Source organism: Aptenodytes patagonicus, chromosome 6, assembly GCF_965638725.1.
Source record: "Aptenodytes patagonicus chromosome 6, bAptPat1.pri.cur, whole genome shotgun sequence".
Lineage (NCBI taxonomy): Eukaryota > Metazoa > Chordata > Aves > Sphenisciformes > Spheniscidae > Aptenodytes > Aptenodytes patagonicus.
The window spans coordinates 32,282,647-32,299,631 of NC_134954.1; the positions used below are offsets into that span (position 1 = coordinate 32,282,647).

The 16,985-nt window shown below is 41.1% G+C and overlaps 1 protein-coding gene across 1 annotated transcript in view; it reads left to right on the forward strand.

Moving 5' to 3' along the window:
• The window catches only part of NDUFA10 (NADH:ubiquinone oxidoreductase subunit A10), a 43,174-nt gene that overhangs the window by 3,751 nt on the left and 22,438 nt on the right, over positions 1–16,985 (forward strand). Inside the window, exons 5-8 of the mRNA XM_076341996.1 lie at positions 2,941–3,062; positions 5,687–5,766; positions 9,577–9,631; positions 16,700–16,785. Coding sequence (XP_076198111.1) covers positions 2,941–3,062; positions 5,687–5,766; positions 9,577–9,631; positions 16,700–16,785 — 343 coding nt within the window. The remainder of the gene's footprint in view (positions 1–2,940; positions 3,063–5,686; positions 5,767–9,576; positions 9,632–16,699; positions 16,786–16,985) is intronic.

Here is a 16,985-nt window from a genome sequence, read left to right on the forward strand (position 1 = left end):
TGTGATAATTTTATGAAAAGGAAATCACACTTAAACACCTGACAGCTTCTCATAGAAGGCTACCTCAGTGGATGAGCAATGGATGTTGTTTATCTTAAGCAAGGCTTTCAGTGCTCTCTCTCATAACCTCCTCATTGAGAAACTGATGAAGTATGGATTAGATGTGTGGGTAGTAGGTTGCTGATCACAAAGGGTTGTGATCAGCAGTGCAAAGTCCAGCTAGAGGCCAATAACTAGTGGTGTATCCTAGGGGAGGATACTGGGTCCGAACCAGTGTTAAACTGGGTTAAAAACATGGATGATAGGACAGAGTGCAGCCTCAGCAGATTTGCAGGTGATGTGAAATTGGGAGGGGAATGGTTAACACACCATATGTTTTTGGTGCTATTCAGAGGAACCTGGACAGGCTGGAGAAATGGTTGGATGGTATCCTCATGAAGTTCAACAACAGGGAATGCAAAGTCCTGCACCTGGGAAGGAATAACTGCAGGCATTCCTATATGCTGGGAGACAACTGTCTAGAAAGTTTTGCAGAGGAGGACTTGGGGGTCCTGATGGACACCAAGTTGAATGGACACACAAGCAATGTGCCCTTATGGCAAAGGATGCCACCAGCATCCCGGGTGCTGCATGAAGAAGAGCGTTGTCAGCAGGTAAGGGAGGTGATCACCAAATCTGGAGTATTGTGCCCGGTTCTGGGCTACCAGTTGAAGAAAGATAGGAACTTACTGGAGCGAGTCTAGCAAAAGGCCATGAAGGTCACTAAAACTAGAGCATCCAGTGTATGAGGAGGGGCTGAGAAAGCTGGGATTTTTTTGGCCTGGAGAAGAGAAGGCTTAGGGAGATGTGTATAAATACCTGATGGTATTTATGTGTGTAAATACTTGATGGGGAGGAGTATTGGATGGAACCAGTCTTTTCTCAGTGGCACCTAGTGAGAGGACAAGAGGCAAAGGGCACCAACTGAAATACAAGAAGTTCCATTTATAAAAACAAAACACTTTCTGCTGTGAAGGTAGTCAAACCCTGGAGCAGATTGCCTGGGGAGGCTGTGGGATCTCTGTCCTGGAGATACTCAGAACACTGTGGGACACAGTCCTGAGCCACCTGCTCTAGCTGACCCTGCTCTGAGCAGAGGGGTTGAACCAGATGATCTGTGGATGTTCCTTCCAACCTGAGTGATTCTGTGGTTTGGGGTTATGGGTGCTGAGCTGAGCAGTGCAGTGTTACTGTGGTGGCGCCTTGTGGGCAGATGTGTGGCATCTCCATCCCTTGGCTAGGAATGGAGCAGTTATGTGACGTACATAGGAGACCAGCCACAGCCAAAACATGCAAACTTACAGCTGAACAAAAGTTTGAAAGTCTGTAGAAAGTAACCATAAAGCCCAGTCATCAGCTGACTCCTTAGTTAATTGCTATTGAAATTCTTGTTTCTGCCTGTTCTTAACAAATCTGGCATTTTGGCTACTCCTGAGGTGAAGATAATTGTTTCCCTGACTGCCTTGTGTTTCTGCTATCTTGTTTTGATTTGGTTTAGATGTAGGAGGTGTCTATTTGTTTTTAACACCTGCTGTAAGTTGCAACTTCTTGCTGAATGAGTTTGAGAGCTGGTTATAATGAACTGTGTCTTACTGCTCTGTGTTGGTGAGGCAAACAAAGCCCAGCAACCCACAATTTATATTTAATATAAAATTCCAACAAGTAATGGATTGTACTGAAATCCTTAAGCAGCGAACATCTTGATTAGAGGTACTGCTGACTGCTGCTTACTGTGGTGCCAAGCACGGTGGGCTTTACATTTTTCACGGACTGTTTGAATTTGAAAGCTTGGTGTTACGTTTCTAGCTAAGCCAGTGAGCCTTACTGAGGACAGCTTGCACTTGAGCTAGGTTTAATGGAGTCTGCGCTATTCATGCCACTTAAATTTGAATAGATGCTTCCCCTGGACCTGCGTGGCTTCCTAATCACCAACTATTACCCCAAAAATGCTTTAGGTTATTGATGTGGTAGAAGAACCCAGTTGCACAGACCTGACCAACTCTGCTCAGATACATTTTGGGAAGGTGAGGTCCTCTTCCTGGCCTCCAAAGTGGAGTCTGGTTGTTGTGTTTTTGGAGAGAAGATCGGCTGTTTACTTGCGTATAGCACAGAGCTATTGAGTAACAGTAGTGCAGAATATGCCTCCAATACAGGTGAAGAGGGACACTGCTAGGTTGGTGACCTCTTAAAAATGTTTGCTTTACCTCAGCATGATTGTGTATGCATCGGAGGACAATGCAAATGCCTGCCTGATCCTTGGGTTTCCCCCCATGGTGGGAAATAGAGCACTTCTTGCAAAGTCTTCTTGAAGCATATGACTCTTTTCCATTACCACCTTTGCCACACTATCATCTTTGTGATAGGACGGGGCCATTTATTTTGTGTATGAGGCTGTGGCAGAAGGCAGCCCCAGCCAGTGGTCACCTCAGGTGACCTGAGTGCTCCCTGATGTTTTGAGGCTGTCTCTAAACGATGGAGGAAAAACCTAGGTTTCTCTAAACTTAAGTCAGAAATAAATCCTCTCTTTGGTACAACTGATGTTAGATTCTTCTGTCTCAGTGCATGTAGCTTCTTAGTTTAATTGTGTTTTACTTTCTGTTCCTGGAAGATTGCTTATTCTAAAACTTCCTGAATCCCATTTGAGGAAAAGCCTACCCTAAACTTGCTATATCAGCCAAGAAGAGGAGACTACAAATACAAAGGTGGGGGATGTGATTTACTTGCAAATAGAATGTGTTTAGCAAATGTAGGAAAAAACACTCAAGAAGTGATTGCAGATTCATTACCCGACAGGTTATAATTTTAATGCTGTTCCTATTGCACTTGTCCTCATTTGCAACATGTGTATGTGTTCAGCTGGGCTGCCTTTAGCTCCAGTGTGTTTGGTTTTTTTTTATACAGGTCTTGATCACTACAAGGAGATCAAAGAGATCAGCATTTGTGAATTCCTGCCACCTCACTTGGTCATTTATATAGATGTACCCGTCCCAGAGGTACAGAAGAGGATTCAAGAGAAAGGCAAGGTAATTTTATCTCTTGCCACTATCACTGTTGTATGTCTGTTGTAATCGCACCCTTATGTGCAAGTCCTGTGGGGTTTGCTGCAGAATTCTGCTTCTGGAAAGCTTCTTGTCCTCTTAGGTGTAAGAACTGTGTGTTGGTGATGACTGTGTGGTCATATTCTGGTATGCTTGCTCTAAAAGAAAAAAGCAAAAATCAACTTTTTTGACTGTATCAATATGCTGTCATTTCTGTGATGAGAAGCTCTAAAAATCATCTGCCCTTAAACAGCCTTTGTAGCTGCTGTTTCAGGAGTCGTGTCCAGGTAATATGCTTCTTGCAGCATGCTCTAAGATTATCTGTGCTTCCTGAGTGCCAGAAGCCCCAGCTGGCTGTCCCCTTCTCAGCTTCCCCAGCTGACTGCTGTTTCAGACCTGTGTTGATGTTAATATGTGGGTCACTTGTGATCAACTAGTTCAGTTAACTTTCTGAAATTAAGAAAATTACTGTTTGGCACTTGTGTGTTAACACAGCGAAATCACCAATTTAAACTTAAAACTAATTTTGTATAGGTATTCCATGAGATATAAAATCCAGGGTGCTTTCTGGCTAATCTAATATAAAGTTGATAAGAAATACAGTTGCTTCTTGTCACTAGTGCAACTTCAATCTAGTCTGAGGTCATGATGTGTGACTCTTACCTGTTGTTGATCTTTGACAGTTGTGGGACATTCTCGCTTTTGCTCTCAAAACCCTTTGAGGGTGGCATAGTTTCTCTCCAAGATGTCTTTTTTTATGTCATGGTATTGGATGGAGACTACCGTTAAAAAGAAAATTAACTTAGTTCTGTAGCATTGTCTTCAAATTACCTCTTGTTATATCAGCGTATTGGATTACTGGGTTATTGAAATAGTCTTGGATCAGAAAAGTTGTAGGGTACTTTTGTATAATGACTAATCTAAACAAGGTTTTCGGTTTGAGTTTTTTCTTCCCCCTTCTGTAATATTTGGACATGTGCTTGTAACTGTTCTCAGATGTGTTATGAGGATTAAATGATGTTTACCTTGTACCTTGTTCAAAGGCTAAGGGAAATTGTAGTCAAGTGAAGTATTTAACTGTGGAAAGCCTAATAGATTCAAAGAAAACTTTGATTTATTACTAAAAAATTGTCAGGTCTCTTAAATGCTTGGCAATGCCTGCTTCTCTTGAAGCATGTGCGTGTACGTTAGTGTGCTAGGGTGAGCTAGTAGCATTTTGTTTTGCAGTTTCCTGCTCATTTAAGAGGGAGGCTGATTGCTGAAGGGAAGTGACTTCAAAGCTGTAAATGGAAGGCTGCCCTTGCTGCTTCATGATCTGCGTGGCTTGAGTTGCTTAGTTTGCTGGTCAAATGACTCTCCCCTTCTGCCCTCCAGCAGTTTAGGCCATGACTGAATGTGCCTCTGCGCTTTAATGAACAAGATACTTTTGTATAGGAAAACCATAGCTTTTTTGTTTTAGCAACTTCAGTGACAGAATTAGAAGCTTCTTAATGTATCGTGGGAACCTGTGAGTTCTTTGCCCTTGTGAGCATAAAGGTCGGTGGCATTTTTGAGACCTTCTGGCAGAAATTGCTGATGTAACTTGTAACTTCCTTGGGGCAATGGCACTGCTGAACACTAGTGCTTGTTTGGGGATGGTATTTTTGGGAATTCTGCCTTCTTGGCGGATGGAGTGTTTCACTGGTATGCAGCGTGCTGCTGCTGGAAAAGAAAAGCCCTCCAGTGGGCCCAACAAGCAGAGACACAGATCCTTCCAACATAATGGGCATCTTGGATGAGCATTTCAAGCAGGAAATGTAATTTAATTTTAGGATTGAACTGAAGGAGCACATGGTAGATTAGAGAAATTCCTGGCATTTTGCAAATGTGGCATTAAAGTACACCATGTGGAAGATGAACTGTTTAACAGCAGGTATGATAGCCATGAAATTTCAAAGAAAGATTTTGGAGCGGGTGGTTGGAGTGGATGGTTGCCCACACACTTGTCTGAAACTGTGGAAATGGATACACGTTGGCCCTCTCATTGAAAAGGCAGACTCAGACAATCTTCTGTTTTCTGGATGATTGTATATAAACTTCCTTGAAATGTGCAGGTAGCTAGGATTGATCAGTCCTCGGAAAGCTAATCTTTTTGAGGCTGTTGATGTATGGTTCTCTTAGTTTATGCGAACTCAGGGAAAATGAGGGGATTCCTGTAACAAACTGAAATAAATTGGAAGAAAGTTTTTTGCTTTTACATTCTTCTGTTCAACCTGCCTTTCCCTTTCTTTCTAGATTCACTGGCATATCAGAAGAATCTTACTCATATGGCTAATCATTAAAACCATGGACATAATAGTACAGGGCAAAGCAGTGACTAATGCAGACTGACTTGTTCCTTAGGGTACTCTAGGCATTAAATGCTGTGTAAGAAATTCTAAACACTCCAAATGTCTTAATTCTTGAAACTTTCATTAATGTGTATGTGGTTCACTTGGATGTTTGACTGCTAATACAAGAGTGAGCTCTTGGCAGATGGTGTAGCAGCGCCTTCTGTTTAGGCTGGAATCTGTGCTGGTGGGAGAAGAAAGAAAACTCATTTCACAACACTGTTTTCTGTTTGTTTTTAGCCATATGAGAAAAAGGTGTCTCCTTTGTATCTCCAGAACATTGAGGATGCTTACAAGAAAACCTTCTTACCAGAGATCAGGTTAGCAAACCAAAATGTTTTCTGTTAAGTCTAAGTAAAAATGTGTGCAGATCCTAAATCTCTGCCAATATAAGCAAATAAAATCATGTCATGTGAGAAATCCTCCTTGTGCTACGTGGTACAAGATTATGTCCTAATGGTGGGGTATTGCATCCATGGCATAACAACTATGTATACTTGTGTGTAGTTACCTCTGGCATCTGAGAAGCCTGATGCCAGTGTAAGAATATTGGAAGATTGAAAATGAAGTCTTTTTAGGTGTGAGCTTTATAAAACAATGTTTTTTGACTCTTAAGAGATTCAGAGTGGGTGAAGTGTTGTACAATAGTAAATTCATTGGATTTCATTAATTGACCTACCTAATATGTTGCAAAGCTAATGAGCCCTGATCTGCAGTATGTTTTTTCATCCTGCTGTCTTGGGGCATTGCAACTTCGCTGTCATGGAGTCAGATACAGGAAAGCATAAACTTTTTTTATAGTTAAAAGAGCACTTCAGGAGCAAAGCCAGGAATCTGGTCTGTTTGCTCTGCAAAAACAAGTTCTGTCTCCCTTTCTGACAGTATTCTGTATGTGGTTGGCGTCAACACCTTTGCTTGTCTTTCTGTTAGCTTGCAACGGTGGTTGGAGTGCTTTCTTGGAGTGATGTCCAAAATGCCATAGCTGTAGCTGTGTGTTTGTATTTGCGTGACCTGAGGAAAGTGTGATGCAATATAAGCTTTTCTCAAGCCTTTTTGGAGAGTTTAGAATTTTTCTCTCCTAAAAATTTTTCAGTTGTCATAGCTTTGGCTAGTTTCTTGATAGTGGTATGCAGGGAGAGGAGAAAGGCTTTCAGGTAAGGGACTGTTTCCTTTTCTAGTTCTGTTTCTCCACCTCATGAGGCATACACTTGATAGCCTTCCACATTTGAAAAGGATTTGATGGACTTGGTGCTGGTAAATAAAGACTGCACTGTGCTACCTGCTCTGAGAGACTAAAGGTGCTCTTCTCTGGGCCCCCCTGGCTTTCTCTAGCTGGGAAGCAAGAATGTGTGTGCTGTAAACTTGAGATGAGGCTATTACAGTTTGCCAGCTATCTCAATTCTTACAGGGGAGCTCTATCAAAAATCAAATTGTCCTAAAAATCTAAAAGCATGTGAACATAAGCTATCTTGGTCCCTCATAAATAAATAGCTTTCTGGAAGGGAAACTTAAAGGTCACAGAGCCAGGCCTACTTTACATCAAAACGATCTGTAATTGTGCAAGGTTCAGTGTGTGCATGAAGCTGATTGAGTTACATTTAAATCAAAATAGATCTTCGGGTATATTGTGACCTGCTTGTTTCCCCTTGCTTTCTTGCTCCATCTCCCAGGGTAAATCAGTGTAATTGCGCTGTCAGCAATTGAACTGAATAACTTCATATTGAGCTTCTCGTTCATAGAGGGCAGAAGTTGTTGGTGCGATGTATGGTCAGCTGCCTCCCAGTGTGTCCCCCACAGGTTAGCAGCCAGCACATGGCTCTCAGAAGGAAACTGGGGCTAAGGGTGGAGAGGGAGGGTGGGAAGCCTTGGGGCTGACATCCCCCTGAGGGCAGAACTGTTTTGAATTTACTGGTGAGGAGAAAAATGCTGCTTGTTCTTTGGATCAAATCGAGCCCCAGAAATATACTGTGGTGTTTAGTGAGGCTAAATCGTAGACTAGCTGGTCCTGCTGTGATTTCAACTCTTTCCCCTTTGTCTGTACATGGTCAGTACGCTTGTTAAGCAAACACCCTCCGGTTGGCATCCTCATCAGTGGATGGGCTTACAATAGCTTGTCAGATCAATCTTTGTGCTCAGGTCTGAAGAAGGATGTCTCTGTCCCCTTGATGTGGGGGAGTTGTGAATGTGTGAAACTTCAGCTTTGTGCATCTCTGGACCTCATTGATGGTTTGTATATTGGATAAATATACAGAAGCTTCAACTGTCTTTAACTGTTTGCTGGCTTGCAGAGTGATGCAGTGAACTATATTCATGCCTGGCTGTTAGTTTCTGGGCAGACTAAGAAGTATTTGATTCCCTAACTCTTGAAGATGACTGAAATCTGGTTCAGACAAGCTAAAAAGAGTTGTTATAGACTGTTGAACAAACTCCTGCATACTTTCCATGTTCAAGCTTATGTTCTCTTGCTTCTCTTGAAATGCAGCAGGAAAATAGTCTAGTTTGTTACTTGGCAAAATTCCTGTTATCTTGTTCCATTTAATTGGAGCAACTTGATGCTGCTTGAAGTAGTGTGTTTTACAGTGAATATTTGGCTATCTTAAAATTGGTGCTTCCTTTCTAGTCTGACATGTTTATGAATGTCTCTTAATGTTTCTTTTGATAGTGATTTGTGAGCCTGGTGCTGTGGCAGGTACTACCTCGTGACTTTGAACAGACAGCTTTTGGGTTTTGGTTGATTTTTCTTTTCCTGGACCAGAGCCCTAAGATTGCTAATGTTCTTTTTCATATCCAATACTGCTTCCACTGAGCAGCTGTTTTCTCTTAATGAAAGCCTTAATCTGCAGAATATCAAGTGATTTGATCTGCATTGTTAATGCAATTGCCAGTATAAGACTCTGGTGAAGTCTGACCTCTCCTTTTGATTACAGACAGTTGATATTGAAGATGTGAGTATGCATGCTACACTGTCACAGCAGCTCCCTTTGAAAGGAGGCCGTTTATTTTCTTTCTGTGACTGGAGTCGTGTGAGGCTTCATGCTTTTTTCTCAAGTTGAGAATAAACTCTTTAAGTAGTTCCCGTACTAGGAGCACCAGTTGAATGGCTGACTTTAAGAGCTTGGGGGTTTGTAGGAATAAAAGGCATTTTGTAAATGAACTTTTTTACCAGAGCTGTTTTGACTGACCAGTGTTAGTGCAGACCAGGAACTAGTTTGGACTGCTGCAGTTGTAAGTTATTTTGATATTGGGACTGCTTACACCAACAATGTTTAGGTTGCCAGCCTTAATCCTGATTAAACTTGGAAGCGGTTGTGCTAAGTAAAAAGTCTGCAAATTCTTCTACGTGCTCTTCAGCTTTGTGTGTTGTTTGATATACCATGCACATTAGGCCTCCATTTTATTTTCTTTGAAGGTTTTGTTAGCTAAGGGAAAGGTCTTCCAGGGCAGCTGAAGCAGGTTTGGGAACAACTGTTACTGAGGGCGGCTGTGCATACGTAATAGTGAAACATGTTCATATAGGAGCTCCTATTGTGGAACTGCTCTGCAAGTGACTTTTCTATGAAGGCTGCTGTATGAATAGAAAAACAATCTTGTAACCAAGAAGCTATTACCCATTTTAAATATTTTTCTACTTACAGATCCTGCTGCCTGCATTGTATTGGTTCAGTTAGCTTAGTCTTAGTAAATAATGATGAATGTATTCTTCTCTTAAAAATTACCTGCAGGTATTAATGTACTTGTTATAAAATCAAAGGTCTGTGAAAGTTTTGGGTTAGGCTGGTTGAAAATTTCACTTGGCTTCAAATAAATTGGGCAATTGTAGTTGGGGAAGTATCCACATTAGTGAAATGGAAACAAATTCATAGGTGGGATTTCTTTTTTTTTTTTAACTGAAACTATGTAGGTACCACAGGCCGTTTGCCCCTTAAAAACAATTTTCCATGAAGAAAGAAGCAACTTGTAGGTCTAATAGGAATTCTATTGCAAGAACTCTGTAAGCATTCTAAAAAATTGTAATGACTCTGGTTCTGGTGTTTGTGCATTTTAACTTCATTTCTGCTTCATTTTGGAGCGGGGGGGAGAGGATGGGTAGAGCAGTTGTATCAGGGGAATTCATTTTTTTCTCTTTGCAGTGAGACCAGTGAACTACTGCAGTACACAGCAACTGAGGCAGAGGATGTGGAGAAGGTAAGAGTTTAAATTTCCAAGACTGAAATGTAAAGAGAACATGTTGTCCTAGATACAAACTTAGTTAACTACTTAATGTGTTTAGTGTTTGTTGCTATGGCAAAGATCTGGGCTGGGTCTGTACTAGAATATTTCGATAAGTGAGTGTTGTTTTGTCAGGGTGGAAATCCCACCCCCCCATCCCTCTTGCTGAGATACCTGGCTATCTGAGCAAGCAAAGACCCCTATAGACCACATGATTATCACTAATAATTTTTTTAGTGTCTCTTGTCTGATGTAACTTATGGTGGGTGTTTCTGAATTTGGTTTGTTTTTCCAAGAAAATCCTGTGAGGGAGGTGGAAACAGCATTTCCTGAGTCTCTGCTGGGCTGTGCAGTGTTTGGCTGTTCAGTAGTATCCCTGTTTGAAGTGGCTGGTGGGATGGGCAAGGCTCTGCATAGCTCAGTGTGGGAACTAATGGCATTAACCAAGAGGTAAGTCACCTCCAACATTCAGCTGAGACTTTGTCTACCAGTATAAGGTCTGTCTCTGTTGGCTTTTGCTGTTGTGCAGCTTCCTATGATCCAGGTTGGTGTACAGGTTCCTCTGTGATAAAATAGCTGTTGTTTTCTAAAAGCTAGTTATTATTTGGTTATAGCAAACAGCTGGATAACCAGAGCTGTTATAAGCATTGTAACCGTGGGTTATTCAAGTATATTGGCTAGCATGTAGTATCTAAACTGCAGTTTCTCCTCCAAATGGTTTTGCCAGACATGTTGGCCCTGGACCAAGCCAGATAAATTGCCTTCTCATTGCTAGAAATAAACAATCTCTAATTATGTGACAGGATTAACATGAGATCACTGCTTCCTCCTACTCTACTGTGTTATTTTTTGGAGTAGGTGTAGTATTTGCTTTATTTCAGGAAACATTCTTGCTCACGGAGGGTTACTAGTGGGATAACAGAAGCCTTTTGCTTCCCCTTTGTTAACTTTTCTCTGTAGCTGCTGTCCCCTGCTGAGAAGAGCAACAAGCTTTTTGTAATTCTGGACAAGTTTGTAGTGGGCCCACTTCAGTTCTAGGGATGAAAGTTACATGGTGAATCCCTCAAAGCTCACTTGAATTCTGTAGTAGCAATAAGGATCCCAGCTGCACTAAAAATATCTTTTCAGCTATGTCTTGCTGATTCTAGTATTTTCATCCTATGTTTCTTGTTTGAAAGCTCTGATAATCTTTCTACAGTTCACTTAATGCCCTCCCGTACTCTGTTAGAGGGGAAAAGAAATATGAGGCTGGTTATATTGCTTTTTGCTTTAGGAAATAGGTCCAGACCTTTGCACAGCAGTATGTGATTAATTCTTTAATCAGCTGGGAGGAGAAAAGTGGCAGGGTGATTACTCTGAGATGGAAAACTTACTAGTTTGGGAAAGTGTAACAGGCTTTCCCAAATCAGATGCAAAAGAAAAACAACATCTGTTTCAGTATACCAGCACCTGTCCACCCACCTGCACTACATATGACATTCAGCAGGTAGCAGGCCATCTTACTGCAGAGGTTTGTGTGTAGTTTTATGGGAGCACTTCCATCTTGCCATGGGACATGTCTTAGATCCTTTCCTAACTAAGCCTCCAAGCCAGTGCTTAACTAAAGATCTGTAAGCCCATCCTTGGCATTCATAGCAAGTGAGGTTTCTGACTGCTTACTGCCTTTGTGGAGTTCTTTTTTTTTAAAAAAAAAAAAGGCATGTTTGAACATTTCTAAGTGTTGCAGGAGGCAGCCTATTACTGCTGTGCTCACTTGCTGATGGGCTGGGTTTGACTGGGATCAAGTTAATTTTCTTTGCAAGAGCCCCTATGGTGCTGTGCTTTAGATCTGACCAAAACAGTGTTGATAATGCACCTGTATTTTAGCTATTGCTGAGCAGTGCTTGCACAGCATCAAGGCCATCTCTGTTTGTCACTCTGCGCCCTGCGATTAGGCTGGGGGTGTGCAAGAGGTTTGGGAGGGGACACAGCCAGGACGCCTGACCCGGACTGAGCAAAGGGATATTCCACACCATGTAACGTCATGGTCAGCCATAAAGCTGGGGGCGAGTTTTTTCCAAGCTAGCCATTGCTCAGAGCAATCCTGGAAGCAAGGGGCTAGAACATCTCCTGGATCTTTAAGTCTTGTTCCTGCTGGTGGGAGTTGGTGATAAATCTGTTTCAGTTGAAGACTGCAGTAAAGTTTTCTCTCTTAAGCTTGACTTTGTTTGGAGGAACAAAGTGTGGATTTTAGTTGGCCTTGTGCGTTACAGTAGCTTGTACCTAAATATCCTCGTGTTCCCATGCAAAAGCTTTGTGTGAAGCAGGAAATATTGGTAAGGGCTTTCCTGGTCCTAAAATTTTAAGCCCCATTAGCTTCGTTCCTCTATGTTTCTATGCCTTTTAGTTCCTTCCCTTTATGAGAAAATGGTGGTGTGCTACATTTTGGGCCCTGCCCTGTCGCAGCTGGACTTCTGGACGCTCATGCACTTGATTATAAAAGCTATAATTATTAACCAGTAGATTTAGTGAGGCAGTTTGAGTTTATACCCAGAAAAAGGGCTGGTGGCTTCAGTATGGCAGCAGATAAATAGAAGTTCATTGTGAAAACACTTCAGGGAGCCAACCGCTTGCAAACAGCTGGTTTTGGAGTACTGCAAAAAGAAATTTCTGAAAATGAGGTGGTTTTAGAAACTTTAAAAAAAAAAAAAAAAACCACAACAAAAAAACCCACAAAGGCCTTTCCCTTTGTTCTGAGATCAACCTTGCTTATGCAGATAGCTACCTGCAACCTTTACCAGCTGGCAATTCTGATATGAATCCTTCTGTATCCTTTTCAGGAAGGGGAAAAAAATGACTGAAAGGGGTAAACCTTTACATTTTGTCTTAGTCCTGAAATTGTTTCCAAGTAGCTCTTGAATGTCTGAGGTTTCAGTCTTGTGAGTACCCCTGTGAAAAATCAAGAGCACAGCATCATTGTTCTCATGTACACAAGAAAAATTAAGTATGGCTTTGGTGTTAGCAAGGTTGGTGTGCCCCTGCTTTTGTGGTAGATGAAGAAGGTGTATAGCAGCTGGTAGGCACTTCTTGTTGAAGTTCACACACCTGCAGCTACAGTGAGGATTCTGCTTTGCAGTGAGAAGCATCCTCTGTGGCAAGAAAGATCAGTGTCCCAGGAATAATGTTTTCTGCTATGTTTTTTTTTTTTTTGAGGGACAAAAATAGAGAAATGGGAAGAAGCTGAAATAAAAAAACGAGGTCAGGGTGTGAATGAGAATATTGAGCAACTATAGTTAATTTTTCAGGGTATTATAAAAGAAAGGGTAACAAGATTTGAGAACCCTGGTGTTTCAAGAAGGTAGCCATGGATGTTTGGTAGAAGAAATAAGAGAAAGTTGGGGTGGGGGTGTTATTTGCTTGTTTTCTCCCCTTCACTCTCTGTGAGCATGTCTTGAAGAGGTCAGAATAAAGCAGTTTGTTTCCTCCCTAGATTTTTTTGTAGTAAAACCCATTGCTACAGACTTTATTTTAATCCTGTAAATCAGGGTTTAAAGTCAGTCTAAAGCTCTTATTGCTCAACTAGAGTCTACCAAGCTCAGCAATCTTGTCATCACTGTACATAGGGTCACCAGTATGCACTGATGTAGTTCTTAATTTGGTTGGACAAATCTGGACTAGAGGAAGGATTATTATTTTGAAGTCAAAGTACAAGATAGTATCATATTTTCATTGTTAGATGTTAGCTATAGAGATTGGCACTCCTTCCACTTCAAAGAATAAAGTTTTTTCCCTTCTGTTCAGATTCAGTTTACCTTTGGAATGAAATAGTTGAAATTTGGAAATAAGGGTTGGCAGGAGGGATTTAATTTTGGCTTTTAGGGTGTTTGTTTACACAGGTGTATCCTGTTGATATGTAGCAATGTTTAACTGTTAGCTAGCTTCAATCTGCAAATTATTTGCTATGTGATTTGGGAGCTTAATTATTTTGTGACCTTATTGTTTAATGGCTTTTGATTTGCTCATAGCAGACATACACAACTTAGAAATGACACTTGTTTCTGAAGTTTTAAAAAAATCAGTTGGGGTTTCATATTGTAATTAACATTGGTTATAGTGGCTAAAGAAGTAGTAAGTGCTGAAATGAGCTTCGTTAGGGTGTTTCAGACTGCTCTTACATGAGCGTAAAACTGGGAATAAAAAGTGGCTAATGTTTGTTTAAAATTTTTTTTTTAAAGCCCTGGATATTAAAAAAGGAGTGGGGGTAAAAAGGAAATAACTTGAAACAATTTTGGTTAAGTTTTTAATTACTCTGCGCTTGTGAATAGTGTTTTGTATTATGTATCAATTTTATTCAGTGTCACCAGCTTGCGTAAACTGGAGAAGATGGTGAAGATGAGAGGCTGCTGACAGACCAGCTTTGTGCCGCATCCTTTGCCGGTGCGAAAGTGAAAGGCTCCAGAGCTAGCCTGCATGAATTTTTCAGTTGAAGGTGCTGTATGTGGGCTGAGCTCCTTCCTGCAAGCTGTGGTCTGAACTCTGTAGGGTTGTAGCCTGCATTGCTCCTTGTGTCCATCTCTTGGTTAAAGAAACAACCTGCAAGGAAGGAGTTTGGGGAAAAGTTGGCTGACAGAGCAACCTGTTGGGGTTTGGTGTCTTTGTCCCCAGAAATTATATGAATTAGAACAGTGTCACCTGCTGCCCACCACCCCCAGCTCTTCTAGAAGCAGCACTCACCAGATCACTGTGAAACAAGCTTAGAAATTGTAAGCTGTTTGTATTGGCTTAGTTGCAAAGATTACGGAAAGAGGTCTCATTATTGAAAACCACTTTTTCTAAATCCTACCATGCTCTGCAATATATTAAGACGTGACCTTTCCTGGACATTATTACAAGTTGTGCTGTGATCAGGTTTAAATCATTCATTTGCTGCTAATTCCCGTGGGGGTGCCAGGGCATTCCTTATAAATTAAGAAGCTGCTCTTCTAGCCTGGTTGGGAGGCTGATATCATTGTTAATGAACTGCTAGGAAAGGTATCTTCTGATACGATAATAAGAGTGTGCAAAACTAATTTGGATACAGATTTCTTTTTCCCTGCCACATATTCTGAGCCCTATTGTTAGCAACTCTATTATTAGTCCTGTCATCAGCCATAGCGGGGAGTTTCCACAGCTTTGCTGTGGAGTAGAGAAGCAATTGCTTTTGCATAGCTAATGGAAAGTATGGTGGAGGTTCAGCTTTTAAATTAAATAATTAAAATAAATAATGGATATTTGAACTAACTTACCATATACCTTTCTTCCTCTTTACATCTTTGAATACTTATCTTGGGGAGTTATGTTACAGCAGTTTGGTAGGAAGAAGCAGTTTCTAAATAGAATTTTGGAAACTCTTCTAAATGTTTGTGGTGCTGTTTTCTGTAGTGTTTTTTGAAGATTGAACCATTTTTTCCATTAACGGGTAGATTCGTCGTCGACTTTTTTCTTTATGTGAAAAGTAGGTTTCCTATGCTCTCAGCTACAGTATCTGGTTTGCCACCTTTGCCTCTTTAAGAGATCAAAAATGGTTAAAGAGCATCTAAACTTGCTTGAAGTTTTAAATATGCTTTGGTGATGTCATGTCAACTGTATTTTTTAAGTCTTTATCAGCAAAATTAGTCTTTAAGAAATATAAATGCCTCAAGGAAAATGATCATGCAGTCATATCTCTAAGCCATTATTTCTTACCATAAAAACATAATACTGGTAATAGAGTGGACCTTTATAGTTGAAACTACTTTGCAATAGCATTTTTTAATTGCCTTTTAAGTAGTAATAGATAGGATTTAGTGTTTGCTGTGATTGCAGGGAATAATTATAGTGGGTTTAATGACCAGTAAATAATAGAAGCATTTTTCAGTTATTATTCTATCACTCACTTTATTACTGGCATCTGCTTCCTTGTTGTCAATGGATTGACAGTGTGTCCTCAGGATTTCAGTCCTGACCTCATAGCTTTATCCCTTCTGGAAAAGGCCTCTGTAAAGTGGTGTTTGGAGCTCTAACAATCCACTCCTTTCCAAATTGCTTCAAGGTACTATCTCCACCTCATCATGCACCTTAAGTGCATCCTCCTGACACTAGTTTGGGTTTCCTTAGATCTAGTCAGTTGTGTGATAACGTCAGGCTTGTGTTAAGCAATTACCCAGTGGACCAGCAAAGATCTGTTTTCTGATGGAGCCAGTCTGTAAATGAAGCTCAAACATGGGATTGATAAGTTTGGGGATGCTGGAGGAGTGACTTGCTGAGCTGGTGTTACTTGTTGGAATGATTCTGAGTGCTGAGCTGTGAGTTTCACCTTTCCTTTCTGCTGGGGGTGCATGCATGCATGGGTAGGTCTTGATGACTGATCAAATCAGGAGCCTTTGGACTTCTGTTGGTATGGCTACTTCAAAGGTGTTGTGAGTCTTCCAGCCTGAAACATGCCTCGGTTTCTGTCATGTGAACAACACATGGCAACACCGAGAGGCAATTGCCACAATTGCTCCTCAACCTGTCTCAGTTAGTATGCCACTAAACTGTTTTGAAAAAAAACCCAGCTTCCTGTGTAGCATGATAGTTTTTGTTTGCAACAAAAGGGGGTTAAATTTAGACTTATTTCCATTTCCTCCTCATTCTACCTTAGAGGTGGGGTTTTTACCTTCTTTGCTTCCTTTCAGCCCCAACAGCAGGTTGAGGAAGAGTGTCTTGGATCAGGTAAGAATTTGGAAACAAGGCACCTCTCAGCCGATGTGTTCCCTGCCATCCTCTGCTCACCAAGGCTGAAAGCACCAGGAACTTCAGAGCTGGCTCCTATGTGTCTGCCCAGTGCTTATGGCAGGGCCACGACCTCTGGAAGTATGACTGGGAGACATGTTAGCTCTAAACATTTGCATTGTTAATAGAGCTTTAGCAGTGAAGCCTTTTTGCTGGATGACTTGTTTAATAATATATTTTGATTACTTTATTGATTTTGGGGGGTGTGTTTATTGATTTTTGGATGTTCTGATCAGACCACCTCTTAGTGTGATTTTTATCTTCTGATTCCAGGTAATCGAAGACATTGAGTACCTGAAGTTTGACAAGGGGCCATGGCTGGAGCAGGATGATGTTTCTTTCCATCATTTGAGACTTTAGTAAGTATGATGTCTTCCAGAAACTGAACATTACTTAGTATCAGATCTCGGAAAATGGTTAAAGCCTTGAGTTTTTAAAGGTATGTTTATATTTGCACTCTGACTTGGTTTTTTTTTTGTCAGAAGTCAGCAGTGATAGCACGCTTCTGTAATATTGGTGCTTGATACTGTAATGCAGTGTGGTGTTTTGCTGCTGCTAA